Source organism: Lagenorhynchus albirostris, chromosome 4, assembly GCF_949774975.1.
Source record: "Lagenorhynchus albirostris chromosome 4, mLagAlb1.1, whole genome shotgun sequence".
NCBI classification, from domain to species: Eukaryota; Metazoa; Chordata; class Mammalia; order Artiodactyla; family Delphinidae; genus Lagenorhynchus; species Lagenorhynchus albirostris.
In genome coordinates, this window is record NC_083098.1 from 111079101 (window position 1) to 111092237 (window position 13137).

Here is a 13137-nt window from a genome sequence, read left to right on the forward strand (position 1 = left end):
TCCTGTCCTTGTGGAACTTAAGTTTTAGTAGGGGAGCCAGGGCATAAGGGATATAAATGAGTCAAACATATAGAACGGTAGTGACAAGTGCCGGGGAGAAAGACAAAACAGGGAAGACCAGATCGGGAGGCTTAGTGCGTCATCCTCTTTCTACTGACCCTCATTCCTCAGGGATCCCAGCCTGTCTCATGGGATTGACGTGATCTAAAGACCTGTCCCCTGACCTCTAGACTCATAAACCCAACTTCCTGCTCAACCTCTGTGCCAGGCATCCCTAAATTAACATACTCCACACTGAGCTGATCTGCAGCCCCCAGCCTGCCCCGCCTCAGCCTTCCACAACTCAGTGAAGGGCAGCCACCTTCTTCCCACTGCCAACAACCACTGCAGCCTTCCTTGCCCCATCTCCTCCTCATGCCCCACGTCCAGGGAGCACATTCTGTGGCTCAACTTTCAAAATATATCCAGAATTCTACTTCTCCACGTCCCTGCTACCATGCTTGGTGTGGTGCACCACCACCTTGTTCCTAGGAGACTTCAGCAGCCTCCTAACTGTCCCTATTTTGCTTCTTCATCCCCTAAACAATCTATTTCGACAGAGCAGCCAGAGGGACCCTGCTCAAATGTAGTCCTCTGTGTGACAGTCCTCTGTGCAAGCATCCTGGTGGCCTCCCACCTCACTCAGAGTAAACAGCTCTCCCGTGGCCTGGAAGGCCCCATGACCTTGCTGCCCTGGTACTTGCTTGCTTCCTGTCCCTCTGCTCTTCCCTTACTCTGCAGCCTCCCGGCTGCTCATTAGCACACCAGGCACTTCTGCTTCCTTTGCCTGTGACTCTCTTCCCACAGAGAGCCACATGGCTCACTCCTCACTGCCCTTGGGTCTTTACTGAAACCTCAAGGACTCCGACCTCTCCAGCGGGCCATATCTCTATTACCAGGACCCCCTCTCTTATAGCACAGACTGACTGTGTACCCAGTTGTGTAATATTCCATTACCATCTGTTCCCCTCTGGACTGCAAGCACATGTGCCTATTTTCTACTCGCTCCCGTATCCCCAACACCTATCGCAGTGCCTGGCATAACAATTCTCGGTGTGAGTGAGGGACCCAGCAAGGGCAGACTCTCTCTACGTGAGATTTACCCTCACCTGGGCCCCAAGACTCTGGACTGGCTTCTCCCCACTCTCAGCAGCCCTGACAGTAGTTCCTGAATGAATGAATGGATGGATAAAGGGTCGAGCAGCTATGTCTGGCAGGAGTAAATTTAGATATGATACCCCTATGTATTGTTTACGAAAAGCAGGGCCCCATCACTTTGTGACTAATGCTGGGGTTTTCCCTCATTAGGAACAAGCGGAGATGGGGACGGGAGGGTGTGTGCGAGGCCTCTGGCCTATGGGACAAGGCAGCCTCCAGAGAGGATGGGCTCAGGCTCAACATAGAGTGACGCACACCTGGAATCCCAGTGATGTTCTTATCTTGTTATTTGACTTTTGATAGGTTATATAATTTCTTCAAAGCTCTGTTTCCTCACACATAAAATGATGACAATAACACCTCAAAAGACTCAGTGAGACTTGATTTGTTGACACCCCCAGTGGGTGCCCAGCACAATGAAGGGGGTGGTCACTGAACGCCAGTCTCCTTGCCCTTCCCACAGAAGCTGTTTTCAGCTACAGAAAGGCCTCTGGCATCTTTCAGGCTCACAAAGCCCCAAATGCATTCTGAATTCCCTCGCTTGTAATATGTAGGGAATAAATTAGATGCAAGGGCAGCACAGATGCACATGTAAATGCCAGGTCCACCATTTATGAACTTTTAACTTGGACAAGAAAAAGGTCATAAAATCCATCCCAGGGGGCTGCTACAAGGATGGTGGTGATGTCTGTGAAGATTCAGGACAGTGCCTAGTACCTGGGAGGCATGCAGTAAATGACAGCCATTGTGAGAGTACAGAAGAGGAGGCGAGGAAGACTCTCGGGCCTCAGCATCCTGGGATTCACACAAAGCAAAATCTCATGTGCCTCTGAGGTACAGCAAACTAAGCATGCATCCCCGACACAGGGTGGCCACCCTGGCCAGACACATGGATTGAAGATGTCCCTGACAGCATTATATATACATGCCCCTATGTTTCCAGACTTTATAGAGACACTGTATTTATCCAGCATCTACCATGTGTTAGGAGCTGTTCTAAGTTATGGGCCGGCTAGCCAACATGAAGACAGGAAGTGTATAAACCCAGACTTGCATTTTGTCCTATTGGCTCAATTGGCTGACAAAGGCGGCTGACACCACAGGCTCCGCCCCAAGGCAGGATGGTCAGGTCCAGGCAAGGTCAGTGCTGACAGTGCACTGCGTGGGTGCAGGGGAGGCAGCGCCCCACCGTTCCAGACTTTATAGAGACACTGTATTTATCCAGCATCTACCATGTGTTAGGAGCTGTTCTAAGTTATGGGCCGGCTAGCAAACATGAAGACAGGAAGTGTATAAACCCAGACTTGCATTTTGTCCTATTGGCTCAATTGGCTGACAAAGGCGGCTGACACCACAGGCTCCGCCCCAAGGCAGGATGGTCAGGTCCAGGCAAGGTCAGTGCTGACAGTGCACTGCGTGGGTGCAGGGGAGGCAGCGCCCCACCGTTCCTGAGACTGACAGGCAGGGATCCCCATGATTCTTCCAGGTTCTAAGTCTCCAGTCCCCACCCCACTGGTGCGCAGCAACTCAGGCCCTTTCTCTGGACCTTGGCGGCTGCCAGGTGACTGGGGGATCCTCCCACCCCGCCCCTGCGGCGGCATTAAGATCCAACTGTGTCCAAAAAGGACTGACACTTCCGTATTTCCTTTGCTTTATGCAAATACTAACACCACAAGATGTCTGGGGCTGTGTTCCTTCTTTTTCTGCTTTGTATTTTAGCCAACGTGTCACAAGGAAGAGGCGCAAGGCAAGATTATGATTTTAATTCATACCTGGAAATTCTTCAGTGACAGGTCTTTCTTCAGAGTCTTTTGAAGGATTCTGTGAAACTTTCTCAGAAGACATGGATTGTCTTGTCTTTGTATTTGGTTCTGGTTCCAGCTTAGATCTAAAGATAAAAAATTAGCAGTCATATCATTTACTTACACAGGATTCCGCCTGAAAGCAGAGAGGAGTCACACGTGGCCCTCACGCTTGCTCTGTGCCCTCTGGGGGAGAGCAGAGCCGCTGCCCTGGGCCCAGCGGCCATCCCCACACAGCTCTAGTGGGGCACTTACTACATGGCAGACCGCACACCCCCAGCCATAGCACGCAGCAGGACGATTGCCATCAGGACGCACCGAAGGAAAGGACACCAGAACAGCCCGACCTCCTGAACCCACACTCTACACGTGGGCAGTGAAGGCCGACTGCTCTAAGTTCAACAAACCCAAGAAGCTGGTTGTCTTACACCAGTGCAAAAGTGTTGCTGACTACACACACGCACGTGTTATATAACAAATATGATATATAAGTAATATCTGAAAATAACTGAACCATAAAAGCACAAGTCTTTACATATCCACTGGGGGGCAAGGCCTTGACTCAGGTCCCTAAACCTCAGCACTTGGCACTGGCCCTGGGCTCCTCCCACAGTGTATTCTCTTCCACCCTCAGGGCCAGGTGCAACCGCACACGCTCACAGAGGCCTCCTGACTCTCCTACCTAAAACAGGCCCCGTCCTGTTACTCTGTGCCCCTGTCTGTCTTCTCCCCAGCAGTCACTGCAGTCTGGAACCATCCTGCTCGTTCATTTCTTTACTGGCCGTCTCACTCCACTGCAGTGCACGCTCTGAGAGCAGGGTACCTGACTTCGTAAGTCGTAGTTGCTGTGTGGCCCTAGGTTCTAGATGAGTGTGTGCCATTTAGTGTTTAATAAATATAGGTTGAATGAACGGATACTTTATAATTGTCAATAAATGGCTAATACGAGGAAAAACAACCCGGTTATGAAACAGCGGGCCTTGTATTGGAATTCATACAGCACTATGAAAATTCTAGGCAGATTGCTAAAAAGATCTACGATAATTTCCACGTTACTAGGCAGAAGGACTAAACATAAAAAGGACAATGTAAATGCATATAAGGATGATATAATTAATGCCAGCTAACGTTTACCGAGGGCTTATCAGGTATTGGGCACTTTTCTAAGCACTGTATATGCATAAATTTATTTAATGTCATACATCCCTATAAAGTAGTTACTAGTATTAATGGCCTTTTTACCGAGGAGGAAACTGAGGTATAGGGAAGTTAGGAACCTTGCCCAGGTCACACAGTTAGTAAATGGCTGGGCTGGGATGTGACCCTAGGGAACCCAAAACACAACAGACTAGTGTTCTAAGAAAGGCTGTTTTGGAAATGCTCCTCTACAACATTAACAATAGAAATTTCAACAGTAATTATAATATCAATCATGTTAAGTGTTCCAGTTACTATGGCTGAGTAACAGACTACTCTAAAATTTAGTGCCTCGAAACAATATTAATTATTTACCGTCTATCGATGTTTCTGGGGTCAGGAATTTGGGAGCAGCTTGGCTGGGCGGTTCTGACTCATGAGGGTACCGTTATAGGGCAATGGGGCCCCACCATCTGAAGGCTTGACTGGGGCTCGGGGGTTCACTTCCAGGGAAGCTCATTCACACAGCTCTGTGTTGGTGCTGGGAGGAGCCTCATCTCTTCCTCGTGGGGCCATGTCAGTGTGTTACCTGGCATGGCAGCTGGCTTCCCCCAAAGAAAGCAGTCTCAGAGACTACGGTAAAAGCTTCAAGGCCTTTTATAACAACCTCAGCCTCAGTTTATAACAAACTGTCATTTCTGTCATATTCCACTGCCCAGGCAGTTGCAATGGTCCACTCAGGTTCAAGGAGAGGGAATACAGACCTCATATCTCACACTCAATGAAGCAGTAACAAAATCACATTTCAATAAGACCATGGGGCATGGGATATGTTTGGGTGCAGCCATCTTTGAAAAATACATCTGCTATTCTAAGTATCATAGATATGCACAAAGATATAGTTTCAAGGATATTCAGCACTGCTTATAATAACAAAAAAGTGACTTAGATGTTCATCAAAAAGTACCTGGTTTAGAGTTGGAAGATACAATGAAAGAGAACACTCCATTTGCAATAGCCAAAACAAAAAAGATTAAAAAACTAACAATAACAACAAAAATTGCAGCGTAAACTTAGCAAGAAAAGCCCAAAACTCACAGATGTTCTTGAAAGATAAAAAAAAATACTGTAACAAATGAAAAGATATATCATGTTCTTGGATTGAAAAAAGAAATATCATAAAGCTGTTAGTTCTCCCTAATTTAAAAATATAATGTGATCCCAATAAAAATATCACCAGGTTCCCCCCCCCGCCATCTTGAAGTCAGACAAGTCAATTATAAAATTCATTTGGAAACATGCAAGAATAGTCCGAAAAACTGTAAATAAATATTGAACTCTAGTTAATGATATACATGCTGAAGTATTTAAGGATAAGTGTACTGATGTTTGCAATTTATTTTGAATTGCATAAAAAAATGCCAAATGGTGTTAATGCCTATGGAGGGAAATTTGGTAATATCTAGCAAAATTATATTTACTTTCTAACCCAGAAATATGACTTCTATGACTCTATCCCAAAGATACAGCAATAATATGAAAAAGTAGGTGCAAGGCTATTCATTGTAGCAATTTTGTAATTCAATTTTAATACAGCAAAATCCTGAAAACTAACCATATGTCCATCAACCTGGAACTGGCTTAATAAACTCTGGAGTACTATGGAGCTGTAAGGAATGAAGAATATCTCTATATACTGCTGTGGAGCAAATCAAGCAAGGTGAAGAGAAGTGCGTATAGGAGGGAACTTCCTTAATCTGATAGAAGACATCTACAAAAAATCTACAGCTAACGTCATACCTTATGGTGAAAGGCTAAATGTTTTTCCCTAAGATGAGAAAGAAGGTAGGGATGTAGTATACCTGGGCAACAAGAGAGGAGAGAGAACAATTACAAATCATTTTATGAGGCCAGCATTACCCTGATATGGAAATCTAACAAAGATATGACAAGAAAGGAAAATTAGACAAATACCTTCATGAACATAAATGCAAACATCCTTAACAAAATATAAGCAAACTGAATTTAACAATGTATAAAAACAGCAGTGCATCATGGCCAAGTGGCGTCTATCCCAGGAAGGCAGAGTTGGTTTAACATCTTAAAATCGATCAGTGTAATACACATTAACAGAAAAGAAAAGCACATGATCATCTCATTAGATGCAGAAAAAGCATTTGAAAAATTCAAGATACCTTCATAATAAAATGTTTCACCGAACTAGTTACTAGAGAGTGTGCAGGAAAGGGTTGACGCAGCAGGTTTGGGTGTTCCAACTCTACACATTTCAAAGAAACTGGCCCTGGACCAGTTCCTGGGAGATAACCACCAAGCTCTGAGAACATCCTGCCTGATAAAGACTGTTCTTGTACGCCTGGGGCCTTGGACCACACCAGACAGTTTACACTAACAATGTGATTAATGTTAGGGTCTTGGACCAAGCTGTATGAGTTGGACCTCTGGAGGGACTAGAGACTGATTAACTAAAGCCAGCAGCTTGGGTGCTCCATGCATACATGACTGATCCCCAATGAAATCCTGTGGGCTTCCCTGGTTGACAAATACTGTGTACATGTTGTCCCACATCACACATTCTCATTGCTGGGAGAATTAAGCACTGTCCGCGCTATTCCATTGGGAGGACAACAAGAAGCTTGCATCTGGTGGCTCCTGGACTTTGCCTTACGTGCCTTTTACCTTTGCTGATCCTAATCTGTTTCTTTTCACTGTAATACTATACCATGAGTATAACAGATTTTCTGGGTTCTGTGAGTCCTTCTAGCAAATCATTAAACCTGAGGGCAGTCTTGGGAACCCCTGACAAAGAAGGGAATTTCCTAACCTGATGAAGAGCTACAGAATATCTATAGCTAACATCACACTTAATGTGAAGCAATAAATCCTTGCCCCATAATTAGGAACAAGGCAAGGATGTCCATTCTAACCACTTCTATTCAACATGGTACTGGAGGCCCACATCCTAGGCAGTGCAATAAAGCAAGAAAAAGAAATAAAAGGTATAAAGATTACGTTATTTATATATGGCATCATTGTTTATGCAGAAAATTACACAGAATTTACAAAAAAGCTGCTAGAACTAATATGTGAATTAATTAAGGTTGCAGGACAGAAAGTTATTTTGCAGATACAAAAATTAATTGTATTTTCTATATACTAGCAATGAGAAATTGAAAAGGAAAATTAATAAAACAATACCACTTACAAGAGCTTCAAAAAATCTAGGAATAAATTTAACAAAAGATGAGTAACACCTCTACTACGCTGAAAATGACAAAATATTGCTGAGAAAAAGAAATTTAAATATAAAGATAGAAATCAATGAAAAGATATACCATGCTTGTAGATAGGTATTAAGATATCCATTCTCCCTGAATTTATATATAGGTTCGATATGATCCCTATAAAAATCCCAGCAGGTTTTCTGAAGAAGCTGACAAGCTGATTCTAAACTTTCTATGGAAATATACAAAGGATCTAGAATAGCAAAAATAATATTGAAAAAGCAGAAATTTGGAGGACTAACATCAGCTGACTTCAAGATTTACTACAAAGCCACAGTAATCAAGATAGTGAGGTACCAGAATAAAAAAATCTGATTAATAACACTGAATAAAGAGTCCAGAAACAGATATATATGTATGGTCAATTGATTTTTGACAAAGGTGCCAGGTCAATTCGATGAGGAAAAGAAAGTTGAAATATTGCTGGAATAAGTGGATATTTATACGGAATAAAATGAACCTCAACCTCACCTCACTATATCAAAAAATTAATCTGAGATAGATGATGGGCCTAAACATAAAACCTAGACTCACAAAGATCCCAGAAGAAAACATGAAAGAATAACTTGGTAGACAATATAAAAACAGATGAATTGGACTTCCTCAAAATTAAGAGTTTCTGCTCATCAAAGGACACCTTTAAGAAAATGAATAGACAAGCCACAGAACAGGGAAACATATTTGTAGCACATATCGAGCAAGGAACTTGTATGCAGGCTATACAAAAATAACTCCATTACAAGTCAACAATAAAAAGACCAACAATCCGGTAAAGAAATGGGTTAAAGACTTGAACAGACATCTCAAAGAAGCAAATATACGAATAGTCAATAAGCAGAGGAAAAGGTGCTCTAGACCACAGTCTAGAGCAAGAGCTGAACATATGAGCTATTACTACCACTCTTACTACCGCTGCTACTATCACTGGGTAATAAGAAAAGGCAGAGGGGTGGGATAGTCTTGTGAAATCCTAAAGAAATACACATTTTTTATTCTGACAAGATGCAGACCAATGGAGGAACAGAAGAAAACAGCTGACAAAATCCATTAGTAATTCAAAAAATTCAGGGACTTCCCTGGTGGTCCAGTGGTTAAGACCCCACGCGTCCACTGCAAGGGGCACGGGTTCGATCCCTGGTTTGCGAACTAAGATCCCACATGCTGCGTGGTGTGGCCAAAAATCTAAAAAAAAAAAAAAAAAAATCAAAAAAAATCAGAGAAGGGAGAACACTGCTGTAATCTTTGCAAGGGACTCAGCAGGGTCTTCCAATTAGGGGCCAACTAGTGCTCATCTTCTGGGTTGGTGCTGTGGAGAGGGAAGGATTTGAGGAGTCTTGGTAGATCAGCAGGGGAGAGGTCTCGGGGCGGGGGGCAGCCACAAACTGCTTGAGTGTGCACAGCCTTGACCTCAGCCATGTTCCTCAGTAGGACTGGCCTGATGTCCTCCTAGACTGTCTTGGCTGACAGGTTACTCCAGTACTTCCACACATCCATGGCGGTTGGAGACTGGGTCCTTAAACCACTGGCTGACTGACTGCCTGAGAAAGACAAATATGTTTAGAAATATGTTTGGAGACAAAAGTGGGCTTGGATCCTAGTCTGCAGCTTATCTGCAGAGTAGCCTCTAGTCTGCCACTTATCTGCAATGTGACGGGTTTTTTGTTTTGTTTTGTTTCTTTAAATCCTCTTTGCTGAGTTTTCTTTATCTGCAAAATGAATTAAATAGCGCTTTTCTAAAAAGGTTCTTGTAAACATTGAATGAGATCACCCGTGACAACGGACCTAGCATAGAGGTTGGCATGCAGTAGGTGCTGCCCTGGCTCACCTTGTAAGCACTGGGCCTCAGTTTCCATATCTGTAGAGCAGCTTCCAGTATCTTCTGTTCCAACCAATAAAACAAGGTTCCTTCTACCTTTTTCCGTTTCACTTCTTTGATAATGAGAAACCTGGCTTCTGGTATCCTTCCAATATTAACACTCAAAGTCATAGCAAAGACTAAATAACACAGCAGACCAAAAAAAAAAAGTACTATGGAAAAGGTAAGCACTTTATAAATTCTTACTGCTACTAATTCAGAGAGTAGAAATAACTGGGGGCTTCTCAGGGGAAGTGTCACTTAGGCAAACTCTTGAAAGAGGAGTAAAGTTTTGCCAGGCACAGAAAAGCAGAAAGGACGTTCTAGGCATAAAGAACCTAGGTGTGGAATTGCTGGGTCATTTAACTTTGGAGAAATATTTGGCTGCTTCTTTTTTTTTTTTTTTAATAAATTGGTTGTTAATACACACTTTTCTTTTCTTTTTCTTAAATTTCTTTTTATTTATTTATTTGGTTGCGCCGGGTCTTAGTTGTGGCAGGCGGGCTCCTTAGTTGTGACTCACCAGCTCCTTAGTAGTGGCATGTGGGATCTAGTTCCCTGACTAGGGATCGAACCCGGGCCCCCTGCATTGGGAGCATGGAGTCTTACCACTGCACCACCAGGGAAGTCCCTGGCTGCTTCTAATAAAGAGTTACTTTATTAGAAGTAAGTAGCCATAAATCAGAGTTCCAATCATTAACCAGCCATAAATGAGAGTTCCAGTTGCTGCATATCCTCCCTAACATTTATCACTTTTATTTTAGCCATTCTAACATGGGTGAAATGGGATCTTGCGGGGTTTTATTTTATTGTGAAATAATCACATGCAGAGAAGTCTGTAGTTCGAAGAATGCTTTTTCCTGAACCATTGGAGAGTAAGTTGCCAACCTGATGCCCCTTCAACTCTGAATATTTTAGTATTTCCTAAAAACAAGAACATTCTTTGATACAGTCAGAATACAACCATCTGTATCAGGAAATTCACATTGATACATTTCTCCCATCCTCTCCCTAGACCCCATTCTAATTTGACAAGATCTCAATAATATCCTTTATAAGAAAAAAATTCAGTTCAGAGTCACACACTGACTGCATCTAGTTGTCGTTTCTCTTTAGTCTCCTTTGGATTAAACAGATCTTAGCCTTTCCTTGAGTTTCAAATCCTTGATACACGCCAGTTATTCTGTAAGACATCCCTCAATCTGAGTTTGTCTGACCTTTCCTCGTGGTTGGATTCAGGTTATGCATCTCTGGTATAAAAACTATATGATATGATAGAAGTGATATTCTATTTCCATACTTCTCATTTCATCCTATCAGGCTGTACATGATTTCACTTTGATCACTTGATTAAGGTAGTGGCTGTAACCGTAAAGTTACTCTTTCCTCTTTGCAATTAATAAGTCCGGGGGGAGGGACTGCTTAGATACTATGCAATTATCAATTTCAAACTTTCAATTTACTCATTTATTTATTCCTCTCTAGATGGGCTCATGATGCCCTACTTTATTCAATGGGTTATAATCTGCTACCAGGTATGTTGACGGTCCAATTGTCTCTAATTTGGTCAGCAGAAGCCCCTTCAAACTGGCTTATGTCCTTTTTGCATGTCCCCATCACTCTCTGAGCCGTTCGTTCCTTGCTTTCTGGCACAACAAAATGTTCCAGGCTCATTTTATACTTTCCCTGACCCAGCCCCAGAATCAGCCATTTCTCCAAGGAGCGCTGGTCCTGGAAGCTGAAATTGCTATTAAGAAGCCAAGATCTGAGTGCTAGGTATTCTTATTGCTACTGGGATATCGGTGCGTCCAGGCCCTCTCAGTGGACAGAACCAGAAAAAATGTGTATGTGTTTGCAGACCTAGACACGCATACACATTTACAACCATATTTCATTTCTGTATCTACCTATGTAAAATGAAAACCATGAGTTCACACCAGTACTTTTCATTCCAATCCAATTTCCCTTTCACTCCCCTGAGTGTGAAACCTGGCTCCCATTATCCGTATATACTTACTATTTGATCAGTCCCCCTTGTATATCACCAACTTGCCACCTCCACTGCCACTCCTCCCCCATGTGGACACGCCCCTGTCCTTGCTCGGGCTCTCACTGCCCACGCTGAGCCACCCCTCCTCAGCTTGCTCACACTCTAACCTGCCCTGGGAAATGACAGCTCCCCGAAGCTGCAGACACGCGTCTTACGCTGCCCCACTCCATGGCTGCGGGACTGAATTGTTCAGGAAGGAGAGGGGCTTAACTGACTTTTAAATAAAGGGTTCCATTAATGTCTGTCGCCCTTTGTGTCCAGGGTATGCTAATGTGCCAGTTTTTAACTTAAAATGAATAAAGGACTGCGATGCAGCAGACACAGATGAAGTTGGGTGCTTTTTTTTTTTTTAAGTGATAAAAACAGATCTAATTATACACAGAATGTCTACTGAGATCCTGAGGGAAATTACAGATTAACTAGTTGAAGGCAATTTGAGAAAAGCAATTTTTAAAAAGTCATCAGAAAGATCAGTTTATGCTCCATGATTTACTTCAACTGATTTCTCTAACTGAAAGCTGAGCATTTCCTAACAGCAATCCAAACAGTTTCCACCTGGCCAACACCTGTTTCCAGGTCCCTTATTTGAAAGACTCTGGGATTTTATTTAAAATTTAAGAACAGGAAGAGATAGAAGAGAGGGAGAGAAACAGATTTACCAGTTTCAAAACAAGAAAATATGTGGAAGAAGTTCTTTGCAAACCTTAAATAAAGCCCTGTACAAATATTTGAGAAAAATGATTAATATTCCAGAGTCAGGCATAGCTCTTATACTTCTTTTGTGCCCCCAACAAAGACTCTGGGTAGAAAGGAGACATTTTTGATACCTAATGTTAGAGCACTCTCATTTCAAAGATGGCTTTCAGTCTAAGGTATCCACTCTGGTACAGGTACGCTGTACTCCCACAGAGCAGGAATATCTCACACTACCTTAAGCCATCTTCACACTTACAGATATTTACTGGGCATCTACTCCATACTGGGTGATTTTCAGGCCAATGCTACTCAAAGTATGGTCCGCAGACCAGTATGAGACTATGAACTGTTTGTTACCGGTCTGCTATGAATAAGTACAAAAATGAAGAATAAGCATTTAGAAACATTTATAGCAATTTGATACTGCCATTTAATCGGGGGACTCCTGTCTCTGAACAGGGTATAGACCACTTCAGGTGTTATCAAACTACTGTGGTGGCTCACCAGCAGCATAAGCTATGAACTTGACCTGCGCAGTGGAACTTGACACATCAGTCCATGATGGACTGCAAAGAACAAACAGCAACAATGTGGTCCTTCACCTCAGAGACTTTGGTCTAAGCCAGGGGTCAGCATGCTTTTCCTGTAAAGGGCCAGATGAGAAATACTGTAGGCTTTGTGAAAGAACATATATGGTCTCTAACCCCATATTCTTCTTTTTTTTCTTTTGCTTCTTGTTTTACAAACATCTAAAAATATAAAAACCATGTTCTCCTTGAGGGCTGTACAGAAACAGGCTAGATTTGGCTTGCAGGCCATAGTTTGCTGATCCCCTGTTCTAGGTGGTGACTAAGACAAAATCACAGGTGGGGGCAATATGGAGAGGTCGGTAAAAGGGTACAAACTTTCAATTATAAGATGAACAAGGTCTAAGGATCTGATGTACAACATGATGACTATAGCTCATAACACTGTATTGTATAACTGAAATTTGCTAAGAGAAAAGAACTTAAATGTTCTCAGCAAAAAAAAAAAAAAGAAAAAGAACCTGCTATATAAAAAATAAATAAAACAAAATACAAAAATTCAAAAAATAAA

The 13137-nt window shown here is 42.7% G+C and overlaps 1 protein-coding gene across 2 annotated transcripts in view; it reads right to left on the reverse strand.

Annotated features, from left to right (window-relative positions):
* The window catches only part of STX18 (syntaxin 18), a 121086-nt gene that overhangs the window by 21415 nt on the left and 86534 nt on the right, over nucleotides 1-13137 (reverse strand). For both annotated transcript variants that reach the window (XM_060148516.1, XM_060148518.1), the window contains exon 6: nucleotides 2970-3085. In XM_060148516.1, the coding sequence (XP_060004499.1) occupies nucleotides 2970-3085 (116 nt within the window). The remainder of the gene's footprint in view (nucleotides 1-2969; nucleotides 3086-13137) is intronic.